We start from the raw sequence: 18,899 nt of genomic DNA, 5'->3' as shown, positions 1-18,899 counted from the left end.
AAATCCAACATTTTTCCAAATCAGAACTAGTAGCCCTTTGCTCTGCGAGTGGCTTTTTTGCACGCTCCAACTTCTAAGGCACACAGCACTTTAAACTGTAATGATTTATAGGTGTTTGCCTTTAGACTGTAAGCTCCTGAACATCATAGTCCACGTTTTATTCCCACCAGGTAGCACGGCATCCAGCACTTGGTAAACATTCAAATGTTCGTTCCCTAAACAGATCAAAAGAACATAAGGGGTTTTAATGCTAGGACTTGCCACAGATCGACTATCTCTAAACTTAATTAAAAGCAATTATTGAGTATTTATTTACCTGTACTTGGCACTAATGACAGAGAGGGACATGTTAAGGTGTATCCTTGCCCACAAAAGTACACCATCTAATGTCTCAAGAAGTGTCATTAAGAGTCTTCAGGAATCCATGACCGAGCCATGGTAATCAAAGCGCTTGATCATATGCCCACAAGAGCCACAACATAACAACTTCTCTCCCTTTCAAAAAAAAAAAAGGCACAGTCAGGAAACGGCAACTTAAGATGCACCTGTCTGTGTGACACATTCACAGATTAACTGAGCGTCAAGTTCAAGAGACACAAGTTGTCCTCACCTTCATCTTAACTGCAGTTAAGCAGCTAAACTGTCTACTGGACAAATATAACCCTGAACTCTCTGCAAACTGTCGTCTACACAACAATGAGGAGCCCTATCACTTACACCCAACTTACAGGTGCAAATGAACAATAAGAAATAGTCCCTGAGATTTGTGGTTGCTGTAGGCGTTTCCAGAAGAAGAAGGATTTTAACATTTTAGATTTGCTTATTAGTTATGTGAATAGCTTCAGGAAACATTTTTCCAAAACTGGAGCTATTCTCTTTGCCTGTGTCATGAGGAGGATACTATGAAATGCGGCTGGGTGCGGACAGTCCTCTGAGGTTCAATATCATCCATGCAGTGGAGCCTGCTTTCCAACTGTACTGAAAGTCTTAGGGAATTCAGTTGAGTTCCTTTCTTTCGGGGAGAGTCAGAGGGCCAAGGATTCAGGGTCTGGTGATGGCCACTCCGACCAAACTCTAAGCCACTCAACAAGAGCCTTGAACTTGGTTTCAGGACTTAAACACATGTGAAATAAGACTAGATACACTTTCATGGAGACACTCAAAAGGCGTAAAGCACTAGTATAGGAAGAGCAGGGCTTGCACATCTGAAGCGAATTATTGACAAATTAAACTCTCTACTAGGGAGATAGTTCATCTCCATGGACAAGGGCTTTACTTCTAGGAAAGCATATTTGCTTCAATCTGGGGATAAGTCCAAAAATAACATGGAATTCCTAAAATCATTTTGTTTTAAAAACATCAGAGTTTAATATAGACTCTGGCTTTTTTAGTTATGAGTTGACTCGCTCTTTTGGGCCAAAAATTACTGTGGCAGAGGGCAACAGAAGAGCTGTTCTTTTCTTAGTTGAGAAAGAAGGACTTCAAATATATTTCCAAATTTTTTTCGGGATGTGTTTAAAAACACAGAGAATGCTACCATGATAGCATGTCAGGAGTCAGGAATGTTTTAAATCTGCACTATGCTAATGCATATTTTACATACTGTATAATTTAATTTTATTTACTCTCAAAAAGCAGCTGGATAAATTATCCAAAGAGAACATCCAAAAAGTGAACCGAATTAGAGAAATCTGTCCTAACAGATGACTCCTACCCCCCAAAAATGTTATTAAGTATCATCTTCTTTGAGACAATGTCTTGGGAACAGATGGATATGATAATTAATTACAACGCTCTTAATTTGATGAAGTCCTTTTGAAAATGCCTATGTGGGGGCAATTTCCACTGGCTAGCTTGAGTAGGTGTGATACAAGCAATTTAATTACCTAACACCATGTTAGGTGCACATGCAGCTGCAATAAATACTATTTGATCATCTAAAGAACTTAACGTGGCCTCAGAGAAGAAATAAGGAGAGCTCCCTGAGCCTTGAGAAGGAATCTGTCAGTTCCAGGCCACCCTCAGGAAGTTTCTGACCTTGATATAGGAGTCTGGCTGGGCTAACATGTCCTGTGTTGAGAGTTTCTGTGCTCCTGGCCTTGTCTAATCCTCCCGCCCTTCATCCCCCCACCCCGCCCCTCAAGACTTCGACCAGCAGAACGAGAGACTGAGGCTCTGGAATTGGCTGAAGAGCTCTAGAGAGTTCAACAGCCCAAGTGTAAGTACTGGAGCAGAAGACTCCTGATACTCCAAACCTATTACTAAAAAGTGGACAGAGGAATAAGAAAATCCACTGAGTTCCCAGGGAGAGGGGAGCTGTATGATTGCAAGACTTAAAACTGCAGGCAAATGTGGAGAGCTATGAAAAATCACAATCAGTTTTTCTGTATGTGTGTGCTTTTTGAAGTCCCTGACTTCTGAGTTCGGATTTAAAGCTGGCAAATTATGTTACAGCTTTTTCTTAAATTCAGTTTCTATTATTTGGTAGAAAGACAGTTTATTAGTCGATTCATATATATATATATATATATATATATATATACACATATACATATATTTTTTTTAATGTTTATTTGAGAGGGAGAGAGAGTGCAAGTGGAGCAAAGGCAGAGAGAGGGAGAGAGAGAATCCCAAGCAGGCTCTGTGCTCAGCAACAAGCCCAACATGGGGCTTGAACTCACAAACTGTAAGATCATGACCTGAGCCGAAAGCAAGAGTCAGACACTTAAACAACTGAGCCACCCAGCCGCCCTTGATTCTTTGCTTGAAGGCAGATCACTCTCTATGTGTTCCCTTCTGACTACCTTCCCGAAGTCTGGAACGTCCTCGAAACGGCCAGAGCTGATATGTGTAAGGTGTTGAGTTCCTTCACCTGGGCCATATCTTATTCATCACCGTGCCCCACACCAAACCAAGCCCAGTGTCCTCTACCTTCCATGAGGCCCTCAATGGGTCTTTGACATCTCACTGACATTTTCAAAGCGGGGCCTTTTTACTCACTGCGTCTTTGCGGTTAATTTTTATTTAACTCAAGTGCTTCTGAAGGGAAGGGACAACCTGCCAAAATTCCATTCTGATGGACTCATCTGGTGGGGTCAGTATCAGAAAAAGAAAGCTCCTTCTCTCAAGATCTACGTCTCTTCAGAAGAAACAGCAAAAGAGCAGTCGACTATGATTCTCCTACCATAATACAAGGTAGCACTGGCAAGACGGACTTTCTTGAGAACACAAAAAAACCAGGATTGAGGAAGGGGGACTAAGCAGCCTAGATTCTCCACCTGAAGCAGCTGAATACAAACACCCAGATGCTGCGGTGAAAAGTAAAGAAAAAATTCATGAATTTTGTTCTGGTCACGGGCTGTGTATCTGACATATCCTTCACATGCAGTGGGGTTGGCATCCTTCCTTTTATCTTACTTCCCCTCCTGGAACTGCAGTGTTTCAAGCTGTTATGATATGACAGAGCATGTGTGGGAAATTGTCTTCTGAGGTCAAGGTCTCATAAGAGAGAAATAAAACTGAGGATCAAACAAAGAAAAGGGAACTTAATTCAGTAGATCGTTTCCTATTTAAAGAGTCGTGAAGAGAAATGGTCCACTCATAAAGTCGGGGATACAGAAGACCATGCTTCCACAAATACAATGCTGGGTGTGTATGTGTCTGCATGCATATCCAAGTTAGAGTAAAACAGAACAGCCCAGGAGCTGAATAAAGAGTGGCAAGGAGGACAAAGACAACACCTCAGGGAAAGTGAGGCAGCAATAGCTGGGGAGAAACAAGTGAAATTGTGGGTCCAGGAGCCAGGGAGCAGCCGGAGACAGGGTGTGGTTCACGCCGCTGGGTGTGCGGCACAAACCACACACCCTCCCCCCCAACCCCAACCCCAACAAGGCAGGCTGACAGGCAGAGATGTCCACATGCTGCTAGAAAGTGACTTAAGAGACTAAACTCTTTCCTTAAGATTCAGCTTTGGCCAGATATTCTCCAATCTGCTACATGAGGGACTATTTACGGTTGTTAAAAAACAAAAAATACAACTAGCAATATTCCATTAGCCATGGACCAATAGGTAATCTACTTTACCGGAACATCACCCAGCTTTCACAATTCAACAAGTCTGATACCCAGATTTAAATCATTAGTCTTATAAGTTTCTTTTTTTTATGTTGCCTTTCCTAAGTTTTTAAAAACATTTTTTAGTATTTATTATTTTTGAGAGAGAGAGAGAGAGTGTGCGCGCACGAGAGCGCACACGAGTGGAGGAGGGGCAGAGAGGGAGGGAGACACAGAATCTGAAGCAGGCTCCAGGCTCCGAGCTGTCAGCACAGAGCCCGACGTGGGGCTCAAACCCACGAGCTGTGAGATCATGACCTGAGCTGAAGTAGGACGCTGAAATGACTGAGCCACCCAAGCACTCCAGTTTTTTGTTTTGTTTTGTTTTAAAGAAAATGAAAAAAAAATAAACAATTCATTTATAACTTTGTTTGGACTCCCCCCACCCCCGCCATCACCATATATATATCTCTATCCTATTATCTTCTAAGTGCTGGAATTTTCTAAAATGTTCCTTCTTTCTCTCCTAGGAGTCTATCACCAACAGCTTGGGTTCTTCCCCCCTCTAAAAGATTTGGGAAAATCAAAAACTTTAAAGGTAGAAGTTACCGCTGAGATCATCAAATCCCTCTTCCCCTTCTTCTCTCTCAGAAAAGAAAACAGACCCAGAGGATGTGACAGCCTTGTCCGAATTCCTGCTGAAGTGGGCCAGCATTCTAGCACTCAATCTTTGGCTGTGTGCTGTCTTTGCATGACACCAGGTCACGCGTGGAGGAGTATTCCTCAGCTGCTGGACAGAGTTTACTCATGTGCACACATTTGCTCACTGACTATTAACAAGTTATTATCATTATTATTATTAACAAATTGACTATAACAAAGGGAAGCGTAGGACATGGCGTGTTAGGTCTCCTGAGTGGTGGAACCAGGGAGGGCCGGGTGGGGAGTGAGCTCAGGGCCACAGGGGACAGTAAGCCTAGTGGTCTGTGCTCACACAATCTGGCTCTGACACCCACCAGGAAAGACCCTCCCCGGCTCCCCACGTCCCTCCATCTCCAAACCAGGGGGGCCGTACAACCTGCTGCCTGAACAGGAGCACCAGGATTCCTGTTTGTCTACGTTTCCAGTGGAACTGTACTTAGAAGGTAATGTGCTCCGGAGAGTCTATGAAACTTCTTGGTGAAAAACAAAGTCACATATTAGTCAACACTGGAGCTAACAGACCATCTAAAAATTTTACATTATTTTGGATTAAGGAAAAAAAAAAGTGAAAAGTGCTTCTAAATCTGGATTTAAAAATAAAACAGGTTTTTCAGGGTCTCGGAAACCAAGAGATATAAATGTTCTGGATATAGGTTCTGGCAGAGAATCAGACCCGTTAGTCAGAGAGAGGCTGGAGCCAGGAGGGAGCTTGGGAACCTGGCTGGCTGTACTGTGTACAACCTAGGAAAAACCCTATTTTAAGCCTGAACATCATAAACAATGACTTCATTGATTTCCACCTCAAAATACCCAGATTGGATTCTTCTCAATAACTTTTAAGGAATGCATATTTATAGGCAGTATGGCTTCAGAACAAAAAGTTTGGGACAAATCTCATTAAAATACATTTTGAATGGGTGACTGTCAATAACATATTACATTCATTCATCTTCTTAATAAAACTATGAAAGCAGTTAAGCAACAAGTCAAAAGGCATAAGGGCAATGAAAAACTCATTTGACTTACAATGAAAGAAAATAAGGTGGAGGATATTGTGGTCTAGATTTTTAACTAGTTAATGACTGTCCTAAAGCCTGCATCTAAAAAGATATGAAAAAATACAGAGGCAAAGGGAAGTCTCTGTAAAATTAGGCACATTCGCTGGATATAGCAGAGTGGAGTGTAGATCCAAAACTTGTGATCCAGGAGCCATCTTCGTGAGAAATAGCACAACCACGTGGAGGTCTGGACTGGCGGACACAGGACAACACGGGACGCACAGACCTACATCCCAGGCTGGATCAACCCTTTAGCTACAGCTGGTGGGTCCATGTCTCTCAGCCAACCATTCTATAATCAACCGTTACAGAGAAGAATTTCTGTGCAACATCTCTGAAAGGTTTTCTTTGTGTTTGTTTTTAACATTGACTTGGTTTTCACCAGGCAGATCTCGTGGCATCCAAAAATGGCATTCTCTGCTAAACCAAGTTTTAACCAGGTAGTCACAACTTTAAGGAGGGAAGTTCAAAATGATGGTCAGCTAAATGATACCCACGCTAAGGTGGTGCCCAGCGGCTCCTACATCATGGGTCTCCTCCTGGGTCAACTGCCCACTGACAGGAGGAGGAGGAGGAGAGAGCAGCAGAAAGGTAGCAGACTGTGGGAGAACCACCTTGTTAACACACGGAGGCATGAGGAATAACAGATCTCTGTTGTTTTAAGCTACTACTATTGGGGGTGGCTTGTTGTGCGACAACGAGTAATGAAACATATGCACATTGTGTGAATATGTACAATGCTGAAATACGTACATACGTTGGTGAAATATAAATTCATAATCACTGATATTATTTCCTGGACTTTAAAAACAACAGCAAAACACAGTTATCAAAAAACTGCAGTGGAGAGGACAAGGCTTTGGGATCAGAGAAGCTGGGTTGAAGACTCGGACCTGCTCTCATCCTTGTACCAAAAACACATGACTATGCACAGCTCACTTGTTCTCTCTGCCTCTGTTTTCTTATCTATAAATTCCTCATGGAATCAGAATGATAAAATGAGAACAACAGAAATGTAAACGCTTTGTAAACAGTAAGGCACATTACACAGTTAAGCTGTCCTTGGAATCGCCACCTTCACGCTACTTCAATACTTAGTCCTTCCCCATAAAGGTATCATCTGGATCAATGTATCAGACGTAACCTCCTCTGCTACAAGACTCCTTTTGTGGGCAGGCATTTGCACGCACACATGCACACGCAGGGCCTTCCAAGAACCACAGGTGTCATAAGCCCTGTGGACAGGGCTGTTTTTCCTTTCTGCCATCATCCAGTGTTTAGGCCCGTGGCCACTAACCCTCCTTCCTTTCACCGTCTCCTGAAAGGTGTGATGAGCTCACATCACATTCCAGGGCCAAGAGAAGAGAAAAGGTGAGAAAAAAAAATTGGCAGGGTGCTTGGAAATCTAAAACCTAGCCGAGGAAAGAAGAATTAAAAATGGTTAAGAGTTCACTGTATTGCAAGCAAGAATGACGTCAGAATGGGATGAAGTTCAGGAAAAGACAGTCAAAGAGGGTGGAAACGAAGGATGGGCCATTAAGAAAAAGCAAAGATGCATCAAGTAAAGAAGGAAGGACCTGTCTGTAGAAAGGGCAGGGGTAAGGTGGGAAAACCAGCACTCATCAGGAACAGAAAAGAGATATCCACGCATGAAGAGACTATCTAAAGGGTAGAGTCTGTCACTTGTAAGAGCTCAAGTTATGCTTGACAAACAGATGAATAGCTGAAAAAAAATCAAACAAAAAGTCACAAATTGCACAAGGACTCACACCGAAATAGGGCGGTGAGGGGCTGGAATGGGTCAGAGTCTCACTGGCAATGGGAGTTCCATTTGGATGAGAAAAACGGAGAGAGGAATTTGTTCTTTAAGGCAAGAGGGACAAAGTCCACAAGCTCCTCTCCTCGTTGCTGAAAGTCCAAGACACCTTTACAAAAGAGGGGTCATTAAGGTAAATCTCTACTGCCCACATTTCTGATACCTTCACTCTAATTGTAAAGGGCTTTCCCCCTGAAATCTCCACATCGCTGGTTTTGATCCAAAATGGCTCTAAGTTCTTAATAATGCTCTTTATAAATAAGCGGTAAAGACCAAATAGTTACAACCTAATTTTATGTATTCTAAAATGGTCTTCTGTGTATCTCAACATCATACTCTTAAAAACATAAATCACACAAAAGAATACAGTCATGTAGTTTTTTTTTCTCTTGAAATACTCCTGCTATGACTCATGGTAGGCTCTCTTCTTTTTATTTCCATTTTCACATGATTGTTTGGCTTTTTATTCTCTTGCCAAAGTAGGACCTATCATCCTCCTTAGTAAGCGGGAACCCACTTAATATGCTAAACTAGGTTTTAACCACGGTCTGAGCGCATTCTGCATTTACCGATTCATTCAGTATGAATGCATATACAGAGGAAAAGAAAGAAGACACAATTCCTGACCTCTAGAAACGTCCTTTAGTTGGTGAGACAAGACTATGGGTGTAGCAGTGAAATAACAATGCAGGGAAATATGCGATTAGTTGGCAACACAGAAAAGAACACGTTAGGAGCTCCCAGGGCGCAGGATGGGTGTTGGTTGAAGCATGAAGACCTTTTGGATAAAGTGCAATTTAATTGGAGTCCTGCAGTGTGAACAATATTAGAAAAGGTGGAAGGGAGAGATAAAGGCTTTTGAGAGGTGACCTTGGTGCTTGGAATGCAGAATTTCTGCAGTATGGAGAAGTGGGCCGTAAAGAAGGGGCTTGGGGAAAAGTGCAAGGTTTTTAAAGTGAGCCGGGGAGTAGTATTTACCACCCAACAGTGGGAGGGTAACAGGAAACTAAAAATACTCATGCTTTCTTCTTCAAGAAAGAAATCAACATGGCTTAGCGTGGGCCTGCTCATTCATTCGTTCATTCATTCACCCATCAACAAACGTAGGTTGACACATTACAATTCCCATTCTAGTACTAGAGGCTATAAAATATTCCCTTGAGAATCATACAGAGAAGGGAATACTGACCAAAAGAAAAAAAAAATCAATGATATCAATGTATCATAAAAAGTGCTTCAAGAGACACATGGGAATTAAATTACAAGTGAGCAGAGGAGGGCACCTAAGTCATCTTCAGGGCTGAAGACTTCAAACACTTCAAAGAGAAGGAAATGCAGTCCTGAAAGGGGAGCAGAAACTGTAGGAGGGGAAGGTGCTCAGGGAAGCCAGCTGTCGGCACTGGCATGAGCATCAGCTGGGCATGGGCAAGTGAGGAGAGGGGTCTCATCCAGGCGGGAACACAGGATGTACGCGGACAAGGGGCGGGGAGTACCATGGGTCAACGACCATCTCAAATACAGAAACTAAAGGGCTGTGAGAACTTATCCCTCCCCTGCAAATAATTTACAGTGGGATTTTGAATGACTTCCATCTCTGTTTTCAATTTCTTTGTTAGAGGCACCTTTAACTTTAACTGATTGACCATTCCTGAGCCCTGGATGCCAAAGTCAAATTTACATCAACACAATAATAAGCATCCTAAGGTTTATGTTTGTAAGACTCATAGAAGCTTGGAGATAAAACAGAAGACATCTAACTGAACCTCCTTTCCAGTGTAACATTTCTTCTAAGCATTCCTGGCAGGTGGCCATCCAGACGGAAAGAAATCTTCAGCTCTGGGGAGCTGAGGAAGCAGCCCAATTCATCACTGTACGTCATTAGTTGTGAGAAAATTTTTTCCTTAAACTGAGATTAAGTATGTCTTTTACCCACTTCAACCCCCTGGAGGGGCTGAAAATTCGCCTACTGTGCCTCCTACGTGCATATGGTGCCATGTTACGTTTATAACAGTGACTTGAGAATTGTCCCTCTTCTTCACTGAAGGACTTGTTAATTAACAACTGGCTTAGTTTTGATTAATTAGGTTCTCTAATATAATGTGCCACCTTCCTTTTCGTGAAGACCTTGAAGGGACATCTGTTACCGTTAATGACGCTCCCTGTTCCTCCATTACGGATTGGTAAAACCTCACGTTTGCACAATGTTTTACCCCTTTCCAAGTATCTTCACATACATTATCACACTGTAATGTCCTAAGAGGGGGCTACACACTGTGAGTACGTGAATTGTTGTTATCTGCTTTATGATACCGTACAATGGATACAATAAGGGGTGTAACATGTGTCTGAGAGGTTCCTAGAGCTTCTGACAGGGCAAAGGTTAGGGAAAAACTAATGTCATTTTAAGAGAAGAAAATAAATTATCAGAACACACTCTGGATGTCTACTCCAATTATGGATTACAAATCACTGGCACTTACCTACAGACCATATATATTATGTTGACAGGGCCATTTAGAAAATCAAAACGACTCCTCAACAGACACACATGGGAAGTGCTGGCACTGGACAGGGCAGATGGACAGTTTAGAAAGGGAGCTAAGGAAGGCCCCATTTCAACTGTGGATATTAAATGCAGAGCACAGGAGAAAGAAACGAGTTGACTTGGTCAAAATGATGCCTTAGTGGCCTGGGAAAGATGGAGGAGAGGTCATGGCAGGGAAGAGGGGAGGGCGTCTCAGCAGGGGAAACGGAACAGAAACCCCATGTTTCCGAGCACGGTCTCCCCCAAAGTCAGGTACGAAGGGCCGGCTCCACGGTGGTTCTCTGAAGACTGTCTAGGACCCGACCTGGAGACCCTCAAGTTCTGGAGTGAGCCTGGTCCTGGAGGGCTGAGTGGATGTCCTGCTACTATGACTAAAATGACAGGAATTTTTTTCCCCATCAAGGCAAAGAGGGCTGGCTTGTTCCTCCAGAAAAGCATCAGCAGAATTTAGACTCCTCTCTGCCTCAGCAATTAGCAGGTCCGGGTCGATGCATGATGGCAAACGTAAAGGATTCCGTGGGAGCAGCTCCACGAGGCCTGCTGTGTTTCATCCCATTGGACACAACGGTTAAGAACCGGAAGACTCACTGCGGAGGGTCAAGTGACGTGCCCGCTCTGATCAACACCCCACTGCCTCCCTGGCTGCATGCTGAGGGACCCATATGCCCATGCAGTTCCCAACCTGCCAAAGTGCACAGGCACCCGGAAGGGAAGAACCTGTAAGGGTTAGTGACTTGTCCTGATGACATCTGGCTTTGACCCAAGGAATGAGACGTGTAAATACCAAGTCACAGGAATAGTCAGGATTTCTCCCCAGAAACAGGAGCGTGTTAGGTTTCCCTGATAACCTGGGGAGAGCAGAGTGCGTGCCTGAAACTGTGCCTTCAGTGATGCTAACACACGAGACAGAGGAGAAGAGCTGACAAACTGATGACGGACCAACCTTGTCGGCAGGGTGCAGCAACCGTCCGCCGTGAGTCTGACTTGAGTTTCGTAGCTGTCCAGAGGGCACACGGCCTGCTGCACGGAGGGGCACTCCACGGTGCTGCAGTCCACACTGAAAACTGGAAGGGGCAAACAGAGGCACCATTTACTGTTACGTTTACTTGCACTGGGAGTCCCCGAAACGAAACACTGGCTCTTCACAAATCTGTGCGGTTTCCTTGTTCCCCAGAACCCTCTCGTCGCACTGACATTTTCATTTCGGTCCACGTTAGAGAGTGGCAGTAGGGCCCGTATCTGCACCAGGAAAGCAGGGGATAAGACCTCTAAGAGTTAGGATGAAGACAGAGAGAGAGAGGGAAGCCAGCGCTGGTTATGTGGATGGTGAGGGTCAGCCAGACGCGTTTCTGGCACAACACTGCAAGAGATGGACAAGGGATTGTTTTGCTTGAGGCTTTTATCCAGTAGTTAAGACCAAAAAAAAAAAAAAAAAAAGTCTGACCAATGGTTAGAGACTTGCAAAGAAGAAATCACTATAGTTTAGACCTGTTCACAGAGTGTATTAGAAATGCACAAGAACAAGGATGTTAGAAATACTGCGAAGCAATAAGTAGCTGGGACAGGACAACAAATCAAATGCAGCAAAGAAGGTGAGCAAACAGTCTGAGACCTAGCACATGCTCTAAAGCCAGCAGACGGATGGCAGGGAACCGGCAAGGAGAAAGACTAGGGCTGAGATTTTCATTCTAACGCATCTGGTGGTTGGATGCATATTTACATATGCATCTTTCTGTTTACATATGATGGCTGTTTTTAAAGGTGATAAAGCGATAGGTCTACCAAGGAAGGCTCTGACCTTCTTCTCTGGGGGAACGGAGCGCAGAGCTACAGCATCATAAATTCTCACCCCACTTCCCGCGTCAAGCAGACTTTGAAGGAAAAGAGAGAAGAAAAAAGATGGTCCCTATCGGCAGGTGCGTGTGCACCAGCGAGTTGTCACCCTGCCCCTCTGACTAGCAGGTCAGCAGTGAGAGTGGCAGGCATGCAGGGTGCCGGCAACAAAGCCCATCTTCCCTGGGAGGCCGGCAGCGGTGGCAGCAGAGGGGCCTGTGACCCTGGGCTGCAGAGAAGCGAGGCCGCCGATGCGACACCCGCGCGTACCTGGTTTGCACTCATACAGGTCACAACACTCTCCCGGCTTCCCTGAGGCCTTGGACACTAGTATGTTCAGGTATCCCGGCTGGCAGACTTTGCGCAGACAGCCCGCAGGGTCGCACACGCAGCGGCTGGGTAAGGGGCAGCACTCCCCGGGGGGAGCATAGCCCTCGATCAGAACGGAATCTTCAGGACAACGTGGAGAGAACTGGACTTCACAGCGGGCCTTGGAGCAATCTGGCTTCTCTTCTAAATGGGAGAGAAAGAATTTAGCACGTGCCCGGGGGGGCAGTGTGGGGCGCTGTTGTCAGACTCAGGGGCAGTCCTGAGGATCTATTCATGGACCGAAGAGGAGGGGAGAGAAAGAAACCAGTGAAACTGTCACACTCCGCTCAGCCGGCCATGAAAATCTCTCCTGAGATCTGCTCATGACACGGCGGGGGGAGCACGGTGGCCTTCTCCACCTCCCCGCTCACTTGTGCTGAAAAATCCACGTTCCATGTGCCAACCAAAATCAAGAGTGGCACGGGAAGGTGCTTACGTGGGGTGCACGATCTGGGAAGAGGACTTCATCACTTACTGACCGAAAGACCTTTGAACTTAAAAGGAGTTTTAAGGCCTGCTCTTCAAAAACAGCATATGTTTAAAACCCCAGAATAGACCCACAAACAAATCCTGGCTACTTCAGGGACTGGACACAAAGGTATGTGATTATCAACACGAAAGAACTCTCTCTCTGAGCCCTGAATTTTGAAGAGATGAACTTATTTAAGACCATAGGATTCTATGACATGGAAGCTTCACAAGATGGAGAAGGAGCTAAATTGCCATGTAATTTCCCTAAACACCATCCGGCGTGTCTATCTCTAGCAGAGATCAAATGCCCCTCTCTCCTTCCTCAGGCATTATGTACTGACCACTGCTGCGCCTCCATTTTAAAAGAAAAGAAAACTAAATCGAACAAAGCCCTAGCTTCTGGAGCCCCAGTCCACAGCTGAGTCTCTGGGTTTAAACTTTTAAGAAACCTACACCAACATTATGTCCTTCAGGAAAAGGCTGAAACAAACCCAAGGCACGTCATCATAGCCCCGTGATCTCTTGGGCGAGGGGGGGAAGGGGGGACGGAATTCAGAAAATGTTGGGTGAAAATGACGCCATGTGGTATTGGGGTACATTATCATTAGCTCCGTGTTTTCTACAGTAAAACCCATCCAGAATCACAAAGCATGGTCAGATCCAGGTCACCTAGTTTAGTCTTCTCAACTAAAAATTAAGTTCAACTGATGCACGTGTGGTCAGCGGTAAAAGTAAAACAAGAATCCAGGTGTCCCCACTTCCAGGTCGTTCATCTCTTCGTGTTACACAAGTAGCTCTATTTCCAAAACCAAGTGCTCCTCAGGTCACTCCTACCTTGATGGCTGTATCTTTCATTTCACTGACCATCTTCCTTGTCTACTTCCTGTTTAATCAAAACGCCCGATGAAAGAGCCTTCCTACTCACAGGTGTAGTAAATTCATTAAAAAATATTTACAGAGCACCTGCTGTTCTAGCAGCTTGAGCTGTGCTGTAAGAACAGGCATAGATTCCTGCCCTCATATAGTTTACAGCACAGCAGAGGCTGACAAAAAATAAACACTAAACATCATAAATAAGCAAAGTGTGTCGCAGTGGAGGGTGCTAAGTGCTATGGAGAAAAAAATGGAACAGAGCAAGGGGGAATCAGAGTGATTGGGGGGGCGGGTGCGGCGGTTATAATCTGGTCAGAACAGGCATCACTGAGAAACCAATGTTTGAACCAAGACTTAAAGGAGGGAGAGAGTGGGCCATGGAGATATCTAGGAGAAGAGCATTCCAGTGGCAGGAACAGCTAATACCATCCTGCATGTCCCAGGAGGGGTGGGGAGGCCAGCGTGGCTGCAGTAGGCTGATGGAGAATGCATATATCCTATTTTCCTATGGTAACCCCAAGCAACTGCCCGGAGAAGAGAACACAAGAGGAACTCCAGTCTTGGATACCCATCAGTGTGGACAAAACAAATCATTAAGCTGGGGAGGAGAAAGTGAATCTTGACAGCATGGGGATTGATGGAGATGGAGTTGGTTAAGTACGTCCCGTGGATGACTTCTCAGGCAAACACAAACACACTGTGTCCAATCATACCACGAGCTCTGTGATTTTAACTGCAATAACACTTCATTCCTCCTCTTGTTAATGTGCTGCGATGAACTTATTCTGTGTCACATTCTATTCCATTCTCCTCCTGAGAAATACTTGTTATGTACAATCAGACTTTCCAAATATATGCTTCAATAAAACACGCTTTTTTTTTTTTAATTTTTTTTTTTTCAACGTTTATTTATTTTTGGGACAGAGAGAGACGGAGCATGAACAGGGGAGGGGCAGAGAGAGAGGGAGACACAGAATCGGAAACAGGCTCCAGGCTCTGAGCCATCAGCCCAGAGCCTGACGCGGGGCTCGAACTCACGGACCGCAAGATCGTGACCTGGCTGAAGTCGGACGCTTAACCGACTGCGCCACCCAGGCGCCCCAAAACACGCTTTCATTATAACCCAACATATTAGATCTTCCTGGTTATTCTGCTCTTTATGCTTCACAGTCTCAATGTTGTCACCTACTTATGTGCTTTGCAGTTCAAGCCTTGAGAGATTTATTTACTTCTTAGAAACTGCCTTTGTGGGGTGCCTGGGTGGCTCAGTCGTCCAACTCTTGACTTTGGTTCAGATCATGATCTCACAGTTTGTGGGTTTGAGCTCAACGTCAGGTTCTGCATTGACAGTGCAGAGCCTGCTTGGGATTCTCTCTCTCTCTCTCTCTCTCTCTCTCTCTCTCTCTCTCCTTTCTCTCTGTCCCTCCCCTGCTCTCTCTCAAAATAAACAAACTTAAAAAAAAAAAAAAAAAGAACTGCCCTTGTAATACAAATGCCTTTGTAATACAAAATGTAGGTTATCACAGACACTGAATCACTATCCAAAGGGATTTAGGAATGTTAAAAATGAGGGTTTTTAAATCTTATTAAGTACTTTTTCAACTTTTTTTAAGATGACCATATTGGCTTTCCCTGTAATTTATTATATAATCAATTAGCAGATTTAAAATCATCATTGTTTTCTTAGATTAACTGTATTGTTTCATTCTCTTGCCAGAGAATGTAGGCTGTACTACTTCAGTACTATTTTCTACTTCTGTTCATTTCTTGAGAGACAGAGAGAGAGAGAGAGAGAAAGAGAGAGAGTGAGTGTTGGCAAATATGTGTATAAATATGGCCTAAGGTCATCTTTAAAATACATGGCTATTTGTCGGGGCGCCTGGGTGGCGCAGTCGGTTAGGCGTCCGACTTCAGCCAGGTCACGATCTCGCGGTCCGTGAGTTCGAGCCCCGCGTCAGGCTCTGGGCTGATGGCTCAGAGCCTGGAGCCTGCTTCCCATTCTGTGTCTCCCTCTCTCTCTCTGCCCCTCCCCCGTTCATGCTCTGTCTCTCTCTGTCCCAAAAATAAATAAAAAACGTTGAAAAAAAATATGAATAAGAATGCAGGGAACAAATCACAATACCTAGACCTTTGTCACAAATAGAAATCACAGATACATTCAGATCATACTTCAGCCATTGTAGAAACTTTGAAATTGCTTTAAAAAAAAAAAAAGAAAAAAAAATACATGGCTATTTGAAAAAAACATGTATTTTCCCTTTACGAGATGTAAACTTGCAAATCTATCCAATCAGGCTTAATTATGACATTCAGACCACTTCTAGCTCACATTTTTAAACTAATTTCCAAGAAGGATCTATTAAAATCATCCACTATGAACCAGCAACTTCTTGTATTGCTATCAGTTTTTTACTTTAATTTTTTAAGCTTGTGTTCTTAACTCCATGACTAGTAGGCATAAGATTCAAGCCTATGACACTGACTTGGCAAGTTGTAAAATGATGCTTTTAAAGAATCTAGATTTCTAAGATTTGTATCTTTCTTTTCATCTTGTAATTGCTAACATTCTTAGCTTTTCTCTTCTTTTAACCCTCTATTCAGGTCTTGATGGATTATCCAGTACCCTTACTCACTAGCACCTTCCTCCAATCAGTCATCACCTGGGTACCCAACCATGGTTACCATGGCATCAGGAAGTGTCTTTCTGATACTTTCTTTTCCGACCCATTTCTAAATTAATTCTTCTAAGAGATTTCATTTATTCATCTACGTCTCCATTCCATCTCTCTTCCATGAAAAAAATAAGGAGAAAACTATAGCCACACCTGTATTTCCCATTCATTTAGAAGGTTTTTCTGATATTACCTCTGAATTTTAAATTTCATCCATTTGAAAAGAAGCCTCTTCTGACTCTTTCCCTACAGTGTCTAACAAATCTATATATAATAGTTAAGTTAATTAACAAGGTTTCAGTCTGGTTGCCTTGGCAACACTTTGCAACTGGCATCTTAAAAAAAAAAAAAAAAAAAAGAACAAAAACTGCCCCAGATACAGAAAGATTAAAGTGACAGAATCACTTGTAACAGAGGAGGTTATGGAGAGAAAATAAGCTTCTTTCGTCATATTAATTATCTTCTTGTGGGGGGCGCCTGGGTGGCGCAGTTGGTTAAGCGTCCGACTTCAGCCAGGTCACGATCTCGCGGTCCGTGAGTTCGAGCCCCGCGTCAGGCTCTGGGCTGATGGCTCAGAGCCTGGAGCCTGCTTCCGATTCTGTGTCTCCCTCTCTCTCTGCCCCTCCCCCGTTCATGCTCTGTCTCTCTCTGTCCCAAAAATAAAATAAAAAACGTTGAAAAAAAAATTTTTTTAATTATCTTCTTGTAAGAGGTTAGCCCTTAAAATATTGACAGGGTCACCCAGTATTAGAACGATTTTACAATAATAATGAAAAGTGCGTCTCAATCTAAGTCACTTTAACCCGTGTGACCACATGCTGGCCAGTTGTAGATCTTCTCCAGGTTCCTATATCAACAGGGAAAGTGCAATCATGATCTACAAGTAGCAATCACACTCGAGAGTTTTCTACTTAAACACAGATTTAAATAAAACCAAAGCTGAAACGAAAACTACTAGATGGGAAGGGAAAAAAGAGAAGAGAAAATGATATTGCCAGATTCTCACTATATCTGATTTTCTGCAGAGTCCCACACATCTGACATGAAAACTTTCTTCCTCTTTCAAAATCTCTGGAGATGGTCACTTAAAATGCTGCACACCTGTTAATGGAAAACAGGCAGCATGAAATGGACTACTGAAATTTAGACCAGTAACTAACTACAAAATCAACGCTGCTGGGTGCTCGGTCATTTTCCTGAAATCTATCCTGATTCTCACACACAACACAAATGCACACAGGCAGCACACGGTCATGAGACACAATCCTTGGGAGTTCCAACCACAGAGATGTTTTGAGAGACCCCCAGGTGTGGACTGGACTTGATATCACAGAATCTAGCAGGTAGAGCAGGGAGCAAAGAGGGGAAGATTCTGGGACTTCCACCTCACTCTGGTAGTCCCTCCTCCCTTATAATCTCAAGTCCTAGAGTAGCTGTGGCATCACTGAAGCCATCACAGGGGCCACCTGGCCGTCCTGGCAGGCAAATCTCCTCATGAGAGGAGATTTGGTTTTGGAGGCTATGCCACTTGAGGTGGTATAGGTGAGGTGAAGTCGGAGAAATCTTCTCTAATCCTTCTCTGATTCATCCGACAAACATTTACTGAATGACTTCCACGTGCCGGGGGTTCTGGGCACAGAATTTAGAGCATAAAAGGAATAAAACAAAGTCCTTGCCCTCCTGGATTCAGAATTCTGGAGTGAGACAATAAACAAAGAGCTACACACCATGGTGCCTGGGGGGGCGATAAATGCCCTGAAGTAGAATCAGCAACGTGGGTGTACCCGCTGGGTGAGGGCACCTGGACAGAGACCTGAATGAACGATAGAAGGCACGCAAACAGCAGGGCAGGATGTCTCAGATGGAGGGACCAGCAAGGATGAAGGTGCTAAGGCAAGAGCAAGCCTACCCTCCAAAAAGAAAAGTATACCTCAGTTATGAAGAAGAAATCTAAACTAGTGTAACTCCCAGTTAGAAAATACCAATAAAGACTACAGGAAAAATATTTTGACATATAATGTTTCTCATTAAGGATTCAGTTCTCACGACTGTGCTAGGGAAATGAAGGCAATCTTTATCAGTGGGGTACCTTCTATGCATAACGCACCATGCCTCTCCTTTTCTCCTCCATTGGGAAAAGAGGACATTTTCCTTTCTACTTGGTAGATGAGGAACTAGGCACAGAGAGGTTAAGAAACTTGGCTAAGGTCACAAAGCAAGTGGCACAGCTTCCAAAGCCGACGATCTTCTCACTGGTCCACAATACCAAAAGCAAAAGGAACTTGAACTTTCCTCATTGGCTTTTCTGGTATTTGTATATTTCGTCAATGGCTACGGTTTCACTCACACACAGAATGCAAAATTAATTGGCAAAGATAAAGAAAGAGGTGCAGGGTCGTTGGTACTGTCCTCAACACTTTCTGGCTGGCCAGCCTCCCAAACTCATTTGCTCTACAGACATCACATGATAAAAGGTAGAGGTTTTGGTTTGGTTTGTTTTTTTATCC

General features: G+C 43.9%; 1 protein-coding gene across 6 annotated transcripts in view; it reads right to left on the bottom strand.

Annotated features, from left to right (window-relative positions):
- Positions 1 to 18,899, bottom strand: part of CRIM1 (cysteine rich transmembrane BMP regulator 1) — a 194,203-nt gene that overhangs the window by 93,570 nt on the left and 81,734 nt on the right. For 4 of the 6 annotated variants that reach the window (XM_040496503.1, XM_040496499.1, XM_040496500.1 and 1 more), the window contains exons 3-4: positions 12,278 to 12,520; positions 11,118 to 11,238 (exon numbers count right to left, since the gene is read on the bottom strand). The exons of 1 other annotated variant lie outside the window; for it this stretch is intronic. In XM_040496503.1, the coding sequence (XP_040352437.1) occupies positions 11,118 to 11,238; positions 12,278 to 12,520 (364 nt within the window). The remainder of the gene's footprint in view (positions 1 to 11,117; positions 11,239 to 12,277; positions 12,521 to 18,899) is intronic. One more of the 6 variants, XM_040496501.1, reaches the window with a different exon arrangement.

This window comes from Herpailurus yagouaroundi, unplaced genomic scaffold, assembly GCF_014898765.1.
Source record: "Herpailurus yagouaroundi ecotype Mexico unplaced genomic scaffold, PumYag 188, whole genome shotgun sequence".
Classification (NCBI taxonomy): Eukaryota; Metazoa; Chordata; class Mammalia; order Carnivora; family Felidae; genus Herpailurus; species Herpailurus yagouaroundi.
This window is presented reverse-complemented; position numbering and strand designations above follow the sequence as displayed.